General features: G+C 42.3%; 1 protein-coding gene across 1 annotated transcript; it reads left to right on the top strand.

The window, feature by feature from the left end:
- The first annotated feature begins 8,267 nt into the window (after positions 1–8,267).
- Positions 8,268–9,603, top strand: LOC100408305 (large ribosomal subunit protein uL4). Its single transcript, XM_035258574.3, has one exon. The coding sequence runs from the start codon at positions 8,290–8,292 to the stop codon at positions 9,601–9,603; it is 1,314 nt and encodes a 437-aa protein (XP_035114465.2). The 5' UTR covers positions 8,268–8,289.
- Positions 9,604–18,573: the final 8,970 nt, after the last annotated feature.

The raw sequence follows: 18,573 nt of genomic DNA, 5'->3' as shown, positions 1-18,573 counted from the left end.
TTGCGCCACTGCACTCCAGTCTGGCGCCTGGTGACAGAGCAAGACTCTGTCTCAAAAAAAAAAAAAAAAAAAAAGGAAAAGTCTGGAATTAGAAATGCCCAATTCCTCCTACTCCCACATTACTCAGTATCTTATCAAACATTTTGATCTTTTCTGATTGGGTGAGTACTTAGTGTATATTTGAAAAATATGCGTAAGGTCAATGTATTTTTAAAAGTTATTTATATGTCCTTTGTTCATAGCCTTTGCTTATTTTGCTTTTTTTCTTACTGATTTGTGAGTTTTTTAATGCGTTAGGAAAAACATCCTTGTCTGTAATCTGAGTCACAATATTTTTCCTGTTTTGTCAATTATCTTTTGACTTTGTTTTATTGACATGTATATAATTTAAGATCATTTTTATTTGGTCATGTTTATTAATCTTTTCTATTACAGCTTCTGGGTTTTATGTGTTATTTGGAAAGGCGCCCTCTTCTTCTTTGTGATTATTTTAAAGTTCTTTAACTTTTTCCTGCTACTGGTTTTGTGGTTTCATTTTTCATGTTGAAATCTGACTCATTTGGAATTTACTTTTGTGTAAGTCGGGAACTAACGTTCCATCTTAACATGTTTTTCCAGATAGTCACCTTGTGGTCCCACCATCATTTATTAACCTGTCTTTCCCCTATTGATTTAAAATGCCACCTTTATCCTCACATACTAAATTCCTATATGTTTTAGGGTGAATATCTGGACTTTCAGAGTACAAACGAACCCCAGAGCTACCCTCCTTGAGGTGGGGTAGAGAGGACAGAGCTCTGTGCACTGGTTTCATCTCTTGTTGAAGTTGCTTTGGGGAGATCTTGTACCACTCTCTTTTTCACTGATGAAAATCTGTAGCTTGGTGTAATTAAGTGACTTAAAATAATGTTCTGGCATTGGCAAGTTGCTGTATTCCCCATCCCCCTAATCCCACTCCTCCATGTGCATAGAGTATACCATTGATATAGGAGCTGCACTGATATGGGAATCACAGGGAGTTGGCCAGGGAGCCCATAGCTGTTGTAGGGACTGCCATAGTGTCAGAGGGCCTCATTCAGGTATTTGGGGGAAAGAATGTTCCAGAAAGAGGAAACTGCAAGCATAGAGTTCCTAAGCTACGTATGTAGAGAGATCTAGGTATAGAAATAGTATAGATAAGTTAGAGAGACAGAAGGAGATAGACCTAGAGATTAGAATATGCTTCAGTTAAGAGTAGGAACATTTTTACTTAGCATGCTGTTCATATTAGTAAGTTGCTATGTTATGATTTTCACAGCCAACAATTCACACATGATATTGTTTGTATTGTTTATGTTGTTTCATATATTGTTATTTACACCTATATTTTCACAGCACTCCTAAGTTGAGTGGAATGATTGCAGAGTGTTGCCAGTAAATGAGCATCTCCACCCCTTGCCCTCCCAAAGCTGTCTCTTCAGTTTGGGTTTTGGTGCCAGCAGTTTAGTGTTGACTGATACAACAGTGTTTCAAATTTGCAGAAATAGTTGTTGGAGGAGAAGACTAGCCTGTGTTGTAGAGCTTTGAAGAGAACAAAACAACCTTGTACTCAGTGCCTCTCCCTGAGAAAGCAGTCAGTCCCAGAGAGCCCCAGTTCCACCCTCTTTTGAAATTATCTTACAGGTAATCTCTAGATCCCCTCCACGAGGGACTGTCCATCTTAGCAGGTGCAGAGAATGAGCCATTGCTTAAGTTTGCCTGGTAAGTAGTTTAGAGTGTGACTGCTAGACACGGTGGCTGTGATGTCACTACTGTGTGTATCTTGAAAAGTCAATAAAGAATAAGTAAAACATTTGGAGAGGTTCTTATTCAATAACATTTGGTTTTTTAAATTTTTCTTGAGACGGAGTTTCGCTGTTGTTACCCAGACTGGAGTGCAATGGCATGATCTTGGCTCACCGCAACCTCCGCCTCCTGGGTTCAAGCAATTCTCCTGCCTCAGCCTCCCGAGTAGCAGGGACTACAGGCGCGCACCACTGCGTCCAGCTAATTTTGTATTTTTAGTAGAGATGGAGTTTCACCTTGTTGACCAGGATGGTCTCAATCTCTTGACCTCGTGATCCACCCACTTCGGCCTCCCAAAGTGCTGGGATTATAGGCTTGAGCCACCGCGCCCGGCCCAATAACATTTGTTTAAAAACTTGCCAGAAACACAAAACAAAGCCCCAAACCCCAAACCTTTAATAGTATACAAATAACAAGGCTGAAGTCATAAACCCTGGATTTCCAGAATTTAAAGATAGTTTCTGAAAAAGGAATTACCTCAAGAAAACATTTATTTTTTTGAATCAACTCTCTTCTAAAACAAATTTAAAAAAGAACAAAAACAAAAAAGCAATAACAAAAAGCAGTTCCTAACCATCAATCCGGAGAAATGGTTGGATTCCAGCATTTATTCACAAGCTTCATTCAAATGGCAGAGCAACAGGGGTCTGGCCTTCTGTGTGGCCCAGGCCTGAGTTTCTGAACCAGAGGGTACATGGTGAGGTTGGGATTAAGGGTTTTCCTGCTTCAGTTAATCAGGGCATTGTCACCAGTAGTTGTTTTCACATCCAATTCTGTTGTAGTCTCGGAAAATTCTCCCAAATTTAATAATGAGCTGACTCAGAACTTGCAAATCTGCCATGCCTATATTGACACAAGAAAATGTGGACACTGCTATGGGGTTCTTTCATAAAGTCCAAGGGGTCATACTATTTTCATAGTAACACCAGAATGTGATTTGCCTTTTTCATTCTCATTTTCTCACAAGTATACAAGGAGGTTTTCAGAGGCTGCATAATGTGTGATATCACAACAGATTGAATGCAGGAGCAGATAGGAGAACCCAGCTGTCTTCTAACAAACCAGATATGAAAGAGATTTTTAAAAATGTAAAGCAATACTGCTCTTTCATGAAATATTTTTGTTTTGGAAAATGTGGTTATTTTTCATAAAATCTTATTTACGACAATGGGTTTATTGTATTTTTAAAATAATTAAAATATTTTGACTTGATTTATAATACACTAAATAACAAAAGATATCATGTATAAGTTTTTTAGGGTCCTCATAATTTTTAAGAGTTTAGGTAAAGTTTAAAGTTTGTCTAAAGAGGTTCAGAGACCAAAAACTTTGAGAATTACGGGTCTATGGGATAGTGAAGGAAGATAAACACAAAATAACAACAATTAATATTTACTGAGTGCTTCCTGTTTGACAGGCACTGTGCTAAGAGCCGTACATGGATTGCCTGCTTTAATTCTCATATCCACCCTTCAGAGTAAGTACCAGTGTTCCTTCTTTTATTTTTAAGAGACAGGGTATCACTTTGTCACCCAGGCTGAAGTGCAGTGGCACAATCAGAGCTCGATGTAATCTTGAACTCCTGGGCTCAAGTGATCCTCCTGCCTTGGCCTCCTAAAATGCTGGGACTAGAGGTGCACGCCACCATGCCTGGCTTTAGTGTTCCTTCTTCTGCATTAGAGGAGGAACCTGGAGCTTGGAGGGGGTAAGTTACTTTCCCAAGATCACAGAGCTGGAGAGCAGCAGAGGATGGAATTGAACCTGGGGGTGTGGCTGTAGCTCCCTTACTCTTAACCACTTGGTGGTGGTCTTTGTAAAAGCCCGTCCCCCACCCGGCAACCCGCTGTACTAATGTGATATAATGGAAGATTGTGATCTGGGAGGCAACTGGAGGGGATATTGTACTAGAGACACTCAGAAAGTCTTTCCCTCTCTGAGTCAGGGTTGGACCGGAACAACTGCTGGCCTCTCGTGTGTGGACACCACATCGGCAACTAGAGCCTAAACTACAGTGATCCACATTGGTGTCTCTCCTCTTTTGAGTTGCTTTGGGAACAACAGGGCCATGATTATTAATAAGCACGTCAGAGTTTTGCAGGAAATGAAAGCCAAGACCCATTAATAGGGGTATAGCTAATGGGCATGGCATATGAAAGGCAAGGAAGGGTTGGGCCGGGCGCAGTGGCTCACGCCTATAATCCCAGCACTTTGGGAGGCCGAGGCAGGTGGATCACGAGGTCAAGAGATCGAGACCATCCTGGTCATCGAGGTGAAACCCCGTTCTCTACTAAAAATACAAAAATTAGCTGAGCATGGTGATGCGCGCCTGTAGTCCCTGCTACTCTGGAGGCTGAGGCAGGAGAATTGCTTGAACCTAGAAGGTGGAGGTTGCGGTGAGCCGAGATCGTGCCATTGGACTCCAGTCTGGACAACAACAGCGAAACTCCATCTCAAATTAAAAAAAAAAAAAAAGAAAAGAAAAAAGAAAGAGGCAAGGGTCACTTGGCATTGTTTTTTACGCTTAGATAAAGCTGAAAAAGGCCTCAGAATAATGGCATGTTTTAGCCTAAAGAGGAAAAAAAAACCCGATGTGTTTCTAATCTGAGGGAAAAGTGATGGTGTGTTAAAGGATAAGTGGATGCTAAAGAGGTCTGTTATTACTCACAAGGACTAATATTCACACAGCATTGAATTTCACTAGGCCGGCAGAAAAACTTCCAAATATTCCTTTCAGTCCAAAGCAGGGAGCAGGCATTATCGCCTCAAGGCAGATTAGCCTTAATTGGTCCTACATTTGCAAAAATTGGCATAATGCCTTTCTGTTTCTTCTATTATCTTAACTAATTGCTTTACATTTACTCACCCATTGCCTTATCTTTCTTGCCAATAGCACTTGATGGCCCAGTGAAAGGCACTTGATTGCCCTAACGATATGCAAACTTAATTAGCCTTGGTTCTTTAAAGGTGTTAGGCTATGCTTTCGGGTCAAAAGTCTGTCAGAGAAAGTATGAGTAAGAAACACCATGGGTTTGCTCCTTGGCTTTCTTAGTTAAAGCACTGTGTTTTGCCATGCGAAGGGAGAACTGACAAGGTATTTGGGGACTGAAAAATTATAGTTACAACTGAGCTCACAAAACTCTGAGCTGGAGTTGGATGCGACATTACTGGCTTCTGGTAGACGACCTGTGCTCCCCAAGGTCTCACAAAGGCATGACGAACCACTCTCCTCTGTGTTATCCCGGTATGCCAGTGAGCCATGACATCATTTCATGGACACTAAGAGCACCGTTCTCAGGCCAGGACAGCACTCTGGAGTGTCACAGGTCAGTAAAATCACGTTCCTTCCTCAAGAAGTTTAAAGTCCCACAGAGAAGGATAGATGGGCGAACAAAAGGCAAACACCAAATGGTAGATGCACACTTGGGAGCTTCCTCTTCTTTGAGATAAGAAGGAAGGCTGCAGAAACAGAAATATTGAGAAGCTGGTGGGGAAGTACAGCAGGTTGAGATGGGAGAGTGAAGGAATCTCTACTTCAGTCGAACAGGAGATGGGAGTTTGGGCTATAAGTAGAGGAGGTGGAGGAAATTGAAATGAATGCAGTGAGAGTTGGAAATGTCAATCGGAAATCGGATCTTAAAAGAAACATTCCTGCCCACTGGCTTAGGGAAAAAATGAGCATAGGTAAGCTGTATCTGAATAAACATCTTCCTTCCATTTCATTTGTTCCAGTTTATGAAAAATTTGTGTTTAACCAGATAGTTAATAAACAGATGAAATATGAGTATGAAGAGAAAGAATTGCAGTTCCTATAAAATCTAAGATGAAAGTTTGGAAAGTCTCGATAAAACTTAGTTACAAAAAAAAAAATCATTGAATAAAATGTGTGAGAGAGACAACTGTAAGAAGAAAAAACCCATAAAAGTCAGTGGAGGGAATTTTGTTTCACAAGTGTTGTAACGTTCTCACCATATAATAAGCAAACGCTGGAGACTGTATATGATTTTCACTGGTTTGATTAACGCAACAGAGACTAGCAGCCACTTGGTGGATCTGCTTCGGGAAAGAGACCCTGGCCCTGCATCAAATGATGGGTGAATAAATGCATAGTTAGATATGTGTTCTAGGTTAAAGTGTATAGTGAGCTCTGCATGTATCCTTTTAATAATTCTCTGTTTTACGAACTTTTTTGATTTTTCAACTAATTCCCCGTCAGGTACTGTTGGATAAGAGGTATAAAGGGAGAGTAAAAAGGTTTGGGGTTTTACTTTTTTTTCTCCCTCTCTTCGACTGAGAAGGAGTGTGATTATTTCATCTGACCACTAGATGCCACTGTTGCTTCATGCAAACATTTTCCAGCTGCTTTGGCTCTAGCAATTTATACTGGACATTTTACTCTGTTGAGAGTGCTTGCGTGAGGAAGAGCAGAAAGGGTCCCATTGTTACCTCCCTCACCCGTGCTCTCATCTAGTAAAGTTTAAAAAGTAGTAAAAATACATACATGGCATTTGAATAAGGGGCACCCAGGTACAAAGTTCCCAGCCAAGGATCATTATTTTAAGAATGACTTTGAAAACGGCTAGGCCGGGCTCGGTGGCTCACGCCTGTAATCCCAGCACTTTGGGAAGCCGAGGCGAGTGGATCATGAGGTCAAGAGATCGAGACCATCCTGGTCAACGTGGTGAAACCCCGTCTCTACTAAAAACATAAAAAAAAAAAAAAAATTAGCTGGGCATGGTGGTGCGTGCCTGTAATCCCAGCTACTTGGGAGGCTGAGGCAGGAGAATTGCCTGAACCCAGGAGGTGGAGGTTGCGGTGAGCCGGGATTGCGCCATTGCACTCCAGCCTGGGTAGCAAGAGCGAAACTCAGTCTCAGAAAAAAGAAAAAGAAGAAGAGGAGGAGGAGGAGGAGGAGGAGGGGGAGGGGGAGAGGGAGGGGGAGGGGGAGGGGGAGGGGGAGGGGGAGGGGGAGGGGGAGGGGGAGGGGGAGGGGAAGCTGGAGTGCAATGGCGCAATCTCGGCTCACTGCAACCTCATTCTCCCAGGTTCAAGAGATTCTCCTGCCTCTAGCTGGGATTACAGGCGTGCACCACCATGCCCTGCTAATTTTTGTGTTTTTAGTAGAGAGAGGGTTTCACCACGTTTGCCAGGCTGATCTCAAACTCCTGACCACAGGTAATCCACTACGTTGGCCTCCAAAAGTGCTGGGATTACAGACGTGAACCACCATGCCTGGCCCAGCTTCCTTTTAAAACAGGTAGAGTGACTTATTGTAAGTAAGGGAAAATAAATGTTCTGTCTGGTTTAGGGCATATACACTACCTGTGTCCAGTGCTGGTCACTCTGTCATAACAAGTCCCACCATGCACTATCCTTGGCTGCACAAATGGTAAAGCTGCAGCTGAAGCCCAGCACCCCTCCCCAATGGGAACCCCTATTCTATATGCTAAGGAATTCCTCAGGTCAGTGAAGTCACCTTCCGAGGAATTCCCCAGCATATAGAGTAGGGGTTCACATTGGGGAAGGAGGAAGGCCAGCCCTACAGTGTCCTGAGTTGGCTATGGAGATCCTTTCTGTAGACCCTGACTAGGATTTCTACTTGGGTGGGCATTTCATTTCAGTGTGGGGCAGCTCTCTTAGAAAGTGTATTCTATATTAAGCCACAGTCTGCCTCCCTTCAACTTCCCTTAATCATTTCTCAGGATTTCCAGACGCCTTGTTAATTCAGGAGATAAGAAGGAAGGATGAAGGATTGATTCGGGACAATTCAGTCCTTATTTATTGAACAGTTAGGGCCAAATCCCTGGTGCTAAGGAATCTAGAGCATCTTCTGGAGACAGTTGGGATTGTCAGTGTTCTTACCGTGTCTTTTCCTGGAATGAGATGTAACATTCCAGATGAGGTTCAGTTCATGCAAAATACAGGGACAATTACTGCGTTCCATCTGGAAGCTTCCATCTAATAAGATTATGTTAATTTTTTATACACTATAACAATGCTGGTTCATTTGAGGTTGAGGTAGATTTAAATTCCCAAGTCTTTTTTCTCAGGATCAGTGTCAAACAAGTTTTTTTTTCCATTGTGTACTGCTTATTTTTATTTTTTGGGGGACAGGGTCTCACTTTGTCATCCAGGTTAAAGTGCAGTGGTGCCATCCTGGCTCACTGCAATCTCTGCCTCCCAGGGTCAAGCCATCCTCCAGCTTTGGCCCCACAAGTAGCTGGGACCACAGGCATGTGCCACCACACCCAGCTCATTTAAATGATTTTTTATAGACCCAGGGTTTCTCCATGTTGCCCAGGCTGGTCTGGGACTCCTGAGCTTAAGCAATCTGCCTGCCTCAGCCTCCCAAAGTGCTAAGATTACAGGTTTGAGCCACTGTGCCTGGCTGTGTACTGCTTCTTTTAAAATTTAAATTTAATTAAATTATAATTTGTTTGAGGAGCGTGGCTGTCTCTTCTCTACGCCATGGCGTGTGCTCGCCCACTGATATTGGTGTACTCCGAAAAGGGAGAGTCATCTGGCAAAAATGTCACTTTGCCTGCTGTATTCAAGGCTCCTATTCGACCAGATATTGTGAACTTTGTTCACACCAACTTGCGCAAAAACAACAGACAGCCCCATGCCGTCAGTGAATTAGCAGGCCATCAGACTAGTGCTGAGTCTTGGGGTACTGGCAGAGCTGTAGCTCGAATTCCCAGAGTTCGAGGTGGTGGGACTCACCGTTCTGGCCAGGGTGCTTTTGGAAATATGTGTCATGGAGGCCGAATGTTTGCACCAACCAAAACCTGGCGCCGTTGGCATCGTAGAGTGAACACAACCCAAAAACGATATGCCATCTGTTCTGCCCTGGCTGCCTCAGCCTTACCAGCACTGGTCATGTCTAAAGGTCATCGTGTTGAGGAAGTTCCTGAACTTCCTTTGGTAGTCGAAGATAAAGTAGAAGGCTACAAGAAGACCAAGGAGGCTGTTTTGATTCTTAAGAAACTTAAAGCCTGGAATGATATCGAAAAGGTCTATGCCTCTCAGCGAATGAGAGCTAGCAAGGGCAAAATGAGAAATCGTCGCCGTATCCAGCGCAGAGGCCCCTGCATCATCTACAATGAGGATAATGGTATCATCAAGGCCTTCAGAAACATCCCTGGAATTACTCTGCTTAATGTAAGCCAACTGAACATTTTGAAGCTTGCTCCCGGTGGGCATGTGGGACGTTTCTGCATTTGGACTGAAAGTGCTTTCCGGAAGTTAGATGAATTGTATGGCACTTGGCGTAAAGCTGCTTCCCTCAAGAGTAACTACAATCTCCCCATGCACAAGATGATCAATACAGATCTCAGCAGAATCTTGAAAAGCCCAGAGATCCAAAGAGCCCTTCGAGCACCACGCAAGAAGATTCATCGCAGAGTCCTAAAGAAGAACCCACTGAAAAACCTGAGAATCATGTTGAAGCTAAACCCATACGCGAAGACCATGCGCCGGAACACCATTCTCCGCCAGGCCAGGAATCACAAGCGCCGGGTGGATAAGGCGGCCGCAGCAGCAGCAGCAGCACTAGAAGCCAAATCAGATGAGAAGGGGGTTGCAGGCAAATCAGATGAGAAGGGGGTTGCAGGCAAGAAGCCTGTTGTAGTAAGTAAGAAAGGAAAGAAGGCTGCTGTTGGTGTTAAGAAGCAGAAGAAACCTCCAGTAGGAAAAAAGGCAGTAGCTACCAAGAAACCAGCCCCTGAAAAGAAGCCAGCAGAAAAGAAACCCCCTACAGAGGAAAAGAAGCCTGCTGTATAAACTCTTAAATTTGATTATTCCGTAAAGGTCAAATCATTTTGGACAGCTTCTTTTGAATAAAGACCTGATCAAACAGGCAGAGAAAAAAAAAATTATAATTTTTTGAGATAGAGTTTCACTCTTGTCACCCAGGCTGGAGTGCAATGGTGTGATTTTGGCTCACTGCGACCTCTGCCTTCTGGGTTCAAGTGATTGTCCTGCCTCAGCCTCCCAAGTAGCTGGGATTACAGGTGAGTGCCACCATGCATGGGTAATTTTTGGTATTTTTAGTAGAGGTGGGGTTTCACCACGTTGGTCATTCTGGTCTTGAACTCCTGACCTCAGGTGATCCACCTGCCTTGGCCTCCCAAAATGCTGGGATTACAGGTGTGAGCCACCATGCCTGCCTAATTTAATTTTTTAAGATGGGGTCTCATTATATTGCCCAAGCTGGTGTCAAACTCCTGGGCTCAAGTCATCCTCCTGTCTCAGCCTTCTGAGTAGCTGAGATCCATCCTGTACTTTATTTATTTAACCTTTATTTTAAGTTCAGGGGTACATGTACAGGTTTGTTATATAGGTACACCTGTGCCATGGGGATTTGTTGTACAAATTATTTCGTCAAATGGTATTTCTATTTTTAGGTCTTTGAGGAATTGCCACACTGTTTTCCACAATGGTCGAACTAATTTACACTCCCAACAACAGTGTATAAGGGTTCCTCTTTCTCCACAACCTTACCAGCATCTGTTATTTTTTGACCTTTTATTAATAGCCATTCTGACTAGTGTAAAATGGTATCTCATTGTGGTTTTGATTGTTGGCAGCATAAATATCTTCTTCTGAAAAGTGTCTATGCCCTTTGTTCACTTTTTAATAGGGTTGTTTTTTTCTTGTAAATTTTTTTAAGTTCTTTATAGATGCTGGATATTAGACCTTTGTCAGATGCATAATCTGCAGAAATGTTCTCCCATTCTGTAGGCTGTCTGTTTACTCTGTTGGTAGTTTCCTTTGCTGTGCCGAAACTCTTTAGTTCAATGTATCCTGTAGTATTTAAACGAAAATTTTCACCACAAATCTAGGTCTTTGTTCATCCTTTAATTCAATTAGTGGCTATTGAGTACTTCGCAGTCATACCTGCCACTTAGCTAGGAGTTATGACAATTAGCCTACCCTTTGCTTATTTCTTGTCTTAGTGGACTCTGAGGGGCCTGCCCTTCACAGATTTGAAACGTATGCCTGCTCTGACTTCACCCTAATTGCTAAAACATGACTGCTTGTGCTTGTTTGTTCTACAAGAACTTTAGATGCATCTGACTCATTTTTATGGACTCTGAGTCAGTACCAAGGAATATGAGTGAAATTTAGCTTGAATTTAGGATTCTATTTATCATGTTATAAAAATGGTACTTTATAAATTTATTTTTTCAAATGGTGACTTATTTCCACACTCTTAGTAAAACATAGTACACATAGGTATGTGATTATGCTCAAGGAGTTTGCAGAATAATCGTGTGTATCGGGGAAATCAGAAATAGGAAATATGAAAGCATGTGCCATCTTCCACTGCTGATAGTTCCTGGAGCTCAATTATTGTTTGAAGGAAATATGGCCTTAAAGACCTTTTTGGAATAAACTCTAGAAGCTTCTTCTGATTTAAAGGGTGATCAGAAACAAAGAAGAGGCAGCCTCGGTTTTATGGGGGACTAAACGTTTCTGAGAAACCATTTATCTGTTATGAGCTAGAACTACATCACCCATCTCTTTTCTTACAAAGACGTTGACTGGTTCCAAGTCTGGTTTTGTGTATGCCTTGCTACAATAACCCATGAATGTCACACTGGCCAGCTAAATGCTAATCTATATCACTGGAAGAAATAAGTCAAGTGGTTCCAAGAACTCAGTAAGTGTTGGGCAAAACCCTTGAAGTTAATGGAATAATTAATATATTGTCTGACAAAATACTAGATTTATAATTAAATATTAGCTATTATTGTTTAAAGGGGTTTGTTATGATGAAATCTAGAGTCAGAAATATTTCCCCCAAGTTTTGGTCCTGACCTACACGTTTTGATAAATGGCAAGATAAATGTCATTAGACAATGTAATTACTATATTTCAGATGTTAGTCACATGTGTCGGTTTGACATTTCTACATATATATGCCCTATTTATATTATACCCAAGCTTCCAGTTTGTTTAATTGAGTTGTGACCATCATAAGTAGGAAAATAGACATTAAATGAAGATGAGAATCTGAACCCATGATAAATTAATGGGCAATAAAGTGCAGTGATGAAAGAGATATTTATGTTGCCTGCTGCATTTGGAATGCAAATAGTTTGATTATACATTTCCCGGAAAAGTCTCTAAGAGGAATGTAGAATTTGAGGAAAACTTTGACTGAGATTTTGGTTTGTTGATAGACTGTTTTTACTCAGGTAATAGGACATGACATATACTTGGTTTTCCTTCCACCTCATCGATCCCTGCTTTTCAATCTTCTTTGCTGGTGTTAAATCAAGTTTAGCCTAAAGCTGCCTCCTTACGTATTTTGAGTTTGGTGTAAAGGTTTCTCTGTACCTTCTGACCTGTAGCAAGTGGAGGTGTAAAGAGACCCATATCCTACACTTGTGCCAATCACCGAGTCTTGGCCAATCAGATGTAGCCAACTGTTCGCACCGTGTTCAAATAAGGCAAATGCACAGCGGTAACCAGTCCAACTGTTCTTGTATCACTTCCGTTTTCTGTATGTCACTTTCCTTTTTCTGTCCATAAATCTTCTTCCCCCACGTAGCTGCACTGGAATCTCAGAGCCAGTTCTGCCTCTGAAGGCTGCCTGGTTCACAAACCATTCATTGCTCAGTTAAACTCCATTACATTTAATTCAGCTGAAGTTTTTATCACTGGTTTCTGCTTTCTTCCCATCCGCTTAATATTGAAGTACCTTGGGGCTCAGCCCCAGCTCATCTTTATCTGCATCTACTCCCTTGGTGACCTGCTCCAGGTTCATGTCCTTAAATACCATCTTTATGCCAACAAGTCCCAGATGTGCTTCAGTCCAGAACCCCGAGTTTCAAACGTAAGAACATCCAAACATCAACTCCTATCTTCCTTCCAAACCTGCCCCCCTCAGCTTTTTCATCTCAGTTGATGATAACTAAGCATAGCAGTTTATTAGGTCAGAAAAGTGACAAGGGACTTGTAGGGACTTGTGTGGACTTTGAGTTTTCTCTAAATAAGATAAGAAGACACAGTTTTGAGCAAGAAGTGGAATTATCTGACATATTTTAAAAGGCTCACCCTGGCTGCTTTGCAGAGAGCAAAGAGTGGAAGCACAATGATATATCAAGAGAGACCAGTTAGGAGGCTGCTGCAGTAACCCAGCTGTGAGACCACGATGACTCGGATTGGGGTAGTAGCAGTGGTGAGAAGTGGTGAGATTCTAGATGTGTTTTCAAGGTAGGGTTAATAGGATTTCTTGGCAGGATGCAGGATGTGAAAGAAAGAGAAGTCAGGGCCGATTCTAAGACTTTTAGTCTGAGCAACTGGAAGAGTGGTGTTACCTTCAACTGAGATGGGGAAGATTGCATATTGAGTTTGGGTTCTCCACTAGATGTTGAAACAAAATGTTTGAATGGGAATTTGAATATTCTTGTCCATTTGGAGTTCAGGAGAGAGGTCTGGACTGGATATGCAAATTTGGGAATCATTGGCATATAGATGGTATTTAAAATCTCAGACTGGAAGAGATCACTAAGGTCTAAAACACTCGTAATAAGGAGAATTTCCTATAGACCAAGAGCATTGGTTCTCAACCAGAGATGCTTCCCCTAGGGTATTTGACAATGTCAAAACATTTTTGGTTGTGGGGAGTGGTTGCTACTGAGACCTAGTGGTTGAAGAGCAGGGATGCTGCTCTATATATCCTATAATGTACAGGACAGCTCCCAACAACAAAGAATTATCTGGCCAAAAAGTCAGTAGTGTCAAAGTTGAGAAACCCTTGTGTAGATGGAGAAGGCTAAGGACAGGGCCTGGGACACTGCAATATTTAAGAGGTAGAGAGGAAGAGGAGGAACCAGCAAAGGAGGCAGAAGAGTAATCAGGCAAATAGGAGGAAACGGAAAGTTGTGGATCCTGGAAGGCAAATGAAGACAGTTTATCAAAAAGGAGGTGTGTCAAATGCTACTGATTAGGGGTATGGTGTCATGTGCCTGTAGTCCCAGCTACTAGGGAGGCTGAGGCAGGAGGATCACTTGGGCCCTGGAGTTCAAGGCCAGCCTAAGTACCATAGTGAGATTATGTCTCCAAAAAGAAAAAAGTAAGTCACATTGGATAACTGAGAATGAATCGTATATGTCATCATGTGTGTCATTTATGATCTTGAGGAAAACAGTTTCTGTGTACACGTTGGGTGGATTTAAGACAGAATGGAAGGAAACGTAATGCAGACAGCTAGTACTGAAAAGTTTTGGGAGAGGTTTTGCTGCAAAGGAAAACAAAGAAATGGGGCAGTGGCTGGCCAGAGGTAAGTATCAGAGAGTGGGCATGAGTTTAGAGGGCTGACTGTCAGACCACATCAGGGGCCCTAGAACCAAGGGCAAGGTAGACCCAGGTTGAAGTGATTCTTGACACAGGTCTAGAATGAGACAAAGGTCTAGAAATTGATTATTTTTGTTCGGTTATGGCTTCATGAGTCAGAGGCAAGTCTGATGGCTGGGACCTATCCAGACCAGACACTTCTGAGACACACTATTCTTTATATTCTATCCTTTCCAGTCCAAATAAAGGACTGGAGCTGGCATATGAATTCTTCATAATAACTTAGTACAAGACGTCCTGCTATCTCTGACTTCTAGGGATAGACTTATTTTATGTGGCTCCAAGGGTGCAGGTGAGTTTCAGGGCCCTGTCTGGACTATTGCAGCAGTAACTTATCTAACTCCAGCTTGCCTTTCACTCCCTTCTCTATTTCCAGAGTCAGTCTCTCTCTCTCTCTCTTGCTTTCTAGATGGAGTCTCACTCTGTAGCCAGGCTGGAGTGCAGTGGCATGATCTTGGTTCAGTGTAACCTCTGCCTCCTGTGTTCAAGCAATTCTCCTGTGTCAGCCTCCTGAGTACCTGGGACTATAGGCGTGTGCCACCATGCATGGCTCATTTTTGTATTTTTAGTAGCAACAGGCTTCACCATATTGATCAGGTTGGTCTTGAACTCCTGACCTCCTGATCCACCTGCCTTGGCCTCCCAAAGTGCTGGGATTACAGGCATGAGCCACCGTGTCTGGCCTCCTGAGTGATCTTTCTATATGCAAATCTGAGTCTGTCATTCCCTGTCTAAGAACTGTGTATAGCTTCCCATCCTAATCATGATAAAAATTCAGGCCTGCTGTGTGGCGTACAATATTATCTCAGGCTTAGTTTTCCTTGTGTCTTCCAGGCTCATATCCTGCTCTTCTCTGCCTTGCAGTGGATACTGGACTTTTCCAAATCCATGGTTCCATGTATTCACCATGCAGAGTCACACCTCCAAACCTGTGCTCAAATTGTTTATGCTTCCATAACACCCTATCTACTTTTCTGTGCTTGGCCAACTCCTGCTCATTGTTCAAAACTAATTTCCTTTAGGAAGCTGTATACATTAGAGTTCAATTTAGTTACAAGAGACAAAAAATAACAGTGGCTCTATTGCTGCCCTGGAGAAAACATGAGAAAGAAGGATATTCAGGGGTCCATGGAGAAGAACATCAGATGCTTCCACAGTCTGTTATTGGAGCCACTATTATTCAATGGGGACTGGCAAATCCTGGCCTGATCTTTCTTAGATTTTGAGACTATGATGTTGCTGCCTGGTATGTGCTTCAGCTCTAGGGAATTAAAGTAATATATTTTGCTTTGTTTTGTCTCACATTTTACCTGAGCCTTGTTTTAGATTAACTTGTTACTTTATTAATTCATTCAGTGACTGATTCACATGTGGGTTTGCTCTAACTTACTATATAAAAAGTTTGTTTCTTCTGGCTTAATCATCAGGGTTTCTGGAGGTGTGGAAGAGCAGACTAATTATCCCTATGTATCTACTCGTGTTTTTGAGATGAATTACCTATAGTATAAATTCTTTGCTTAGTCACTGTATTATTTGTTTAAAAATAACTAGTGAGCACTTGTCACTTACCAGACACAGTGCTTGGTGCTCAGGATGCATAATGAAAGACATTCCTCGTCCTGAAGCAGCTGCAGTCTAGTGTCAGGGTGGACAAAGATAGTAAGAGTGGACTGTAATCAGTTCTTAGGTCAAGGTATACCTGAAGTGTTGTGGGAGTGCAGAAGAGGGGCATGTAATTGAGACTTGGAGTCAGAGAAAAACCTCAAGAGAAAGTAGTGCCTGGAGGTTGCAGTGAGCTAAGATTGTGCCACTGCACTTCAGCCTGGGCGACAGAGTGAGACTCCATCTCAAAAAAAAAAAAAAGAAAGTAGTGCCTGAACTGAGTGATGAGACACCTAGGAGTCAGCAGGAAGCTAACATGGGCCGAAACAGCTTGATGGAATAGAACTCTCTACAATTTCATCAACCCTAACCCACACCATTTAAAATACATCTTTAAAGTAAAAACAATGTACTTGGTAGGCAACTTCATCACAAGTTCCCTAATCTCCATCAACCCACCCAATATTACCCCAAATAAATATATAATACAAGTTCCTCAGTTTCAACTAGATCCCCACCTGGATTTCTATATCTTCTCTAGAGACTTCTGGAATGTCACTGCACTATTTTCTTCAGTCCACTCCATCCCTCAAACTCACCCCTGTCCCTGATACCTACAAATCGGCATCATCCTTGGGCTCATCTAAAGCAAGTAATGAGAGATGGGTGGAGTTGAAGGACAAGGCAAAGTTCAGGGGAGAGATAAGGCTTTAGGATGAAAAAGGACCAGGAATGGGATGGGGATAACTGCTGCACATATCCTGTGGTATTATGTGGCATTAAGAGTCACCTTATACCTTAGAAGAACTCTTTCTCCATCTCTGGTGATAGTGTAGAGGATAAAGTGGACAGAGTCTTACTCACTAGTGTGTCTTACCAAGGGCTTTTTTTTTTTTAAGAGACAGGGTCTAGCTCTGTCGACCCAGCCTGGAGTGCAGTGGTGTGATCATAGCTCACTGCAACCTCGAACTCCTGGGCTCAAACGATCCTCCTGCTTCAGCCCCTCAAATAGCTGGGACTACAGGCATGTGCCACCATGCCTGGCTAATTTTTTTTTTTTTTTTTTTTTTTGAGATGGAGTTTTGCTCTTGTTACCCAGGCTGGAGTGCAATGGCGTGATCTCGGCTCACCGCAACCTCTGCCTCCTGGGTTCAGGCAATTCTCCTGCCTCAGCCTCCTGAGTAGCTGGGATTACAGGCACGTGCCACCATGCCCAGCTAATTTTTTTGTATTTTTAGTAGAGACGGGGTTTCATCATGTTGACCAGGATGGTCTCGATCTCTTGACCTCGTGATCCACCCGCCTCGGCCTCCCAAAGTGCTGGGATTACAGGCTTGAGCCACCGTGCCCGGCCTATGCCTGGCTAATTTTTTAATTTTACAAAGACAAGGTCTCACTGTGTTACCCAAGCTGGTCTAAAACTCCTGAACTCAAGCAATTCTCTTGCCTTGGCCTCCCAAAGTGTTGGAATTAGCTGTGAGCCACTGCATGAGGCCCATTTTAACCATTTTTAAGTGATTTCCTGGTACTTTTTGAGCTCTTTCTATCTATAGACATTGGGTCTCCCTTAATTTACGATAATTCTTTTCTAGCATATCTCGATTTTTTTTAGGGCAACTGTCATTGTATGTGTCAGTGTGTGTGTGTGTGTGTGTTTCAACCAACATATCAAATCTTGAGTCTACATTCTGAGGAGAGTGTAGTAATGTGGGTTCCAGTGGCTTCTCTATTCTTATTTTATTTATTTATATTTTGAGAGAGGTTCAGCAAAGTGCTCAGTGGGTAAACCAAAAACTTAGTTTGCAAAGAGCTTTTGGTACTTGGCACACAACCCAAGCACATACAATATAAGTGAATGTCTACACACAAGCATGCCCTTGCTTTCCCAGGTCAACTGTGGAGAAACAAATGTCATCTCTCATCAGAGAATTATTCCTCCATTTGATGATGAGTGCATCCTGGCATCTGGAATTCAATTGACTGTTTTGTCTTAGAGCCAGGAATCTAGAAAGTGGGTGGGAACATCAGCTGTGAGTCAATATTTCACAATGTCACTGAAGAGAACATATCAACACTCAGTTAACAGGCAGCAGCCCCGTGCATATGATGACGAAGGCTGGACACATGTGAGGGTGTGAGTGTGGAAGAGGGCTGGGTCTGGGGACTTTGTAAGAATGTTTCCGTGCCTTGCTCAGTGCTGGCCGCATGTTTGGTTAAGCAGGACACTTCCTTATTGGGAGACTGTTTGGAACGGATTTTCTATTAACTGTTTATTTTGATCTTCTGATTTTCTTCATTTTAATAGGTTGTTAGCAAAATCAGCTTAATGCTGGTTATATACATTGATTAACTGTTTTGCCAATCATACAAACACAACCATTAAATGCTTGTGTGTTACTGAGATAATTATTATAACTGTATTCATACTAGAGGGATAGACCAACAATATGCTAGGAAGAAAGTTTTTTCTTCTTTTTAGTAAGAAGTAAATTTGATACTCAGGAGGTGGCATGGTAGACTTAGAATGCCCCTCCCTACTTTGCTTATCCTTCAAGTTCTCACTGAAATATGACCTCCTCTCCAAAGCCTCACAGTCTTCCCTGGCCTGACCACGGTTCCTTCTTCAGCTTCTGTGAGTTCTCATAGCACTGCATATAGCTGTGCATATTTGCCTGAGGCAGGAAAGTGACTCTTTTTTATCTTTTGCATGTAGTAGAAGCCCTGTACATTCTGATTAGGTTTTTTTGTTTCTGTTTCTGTTTTTTTTTTTTTTTTAATTTTTGT

The sequence above is a fragment of the Callithrix jacchus genome, chromosome 9 (genome assembly GCF_049354715.1).
Source record: "Callithrix jacchus isolate 240 chromosome 9, calJac240_pri, whole genome shotgun sequence".
In the NCBI taxonomy this organism is placed as follows: domain Eukaryota; kingdom Metazoa; phylum Chordata; class Mammalia; order Primates; family Cebidae; genus Callithrix; species Callithrix jacchus.
Note: the sequence above shows the minus strand (reverse complement) of the source record. Positions and strands in the feature narration are given on the sequence as shown.

What these genes read in the sequence shown, in the direction of transcription:
- LOC100408305 (XM_035258574.3), top strand. Translation starts at nt 8,290, where the DNA reads ATGGCGTGTGCTCGCCCACTGATATTGGTGTACTCCGAAAAGGGAGAG.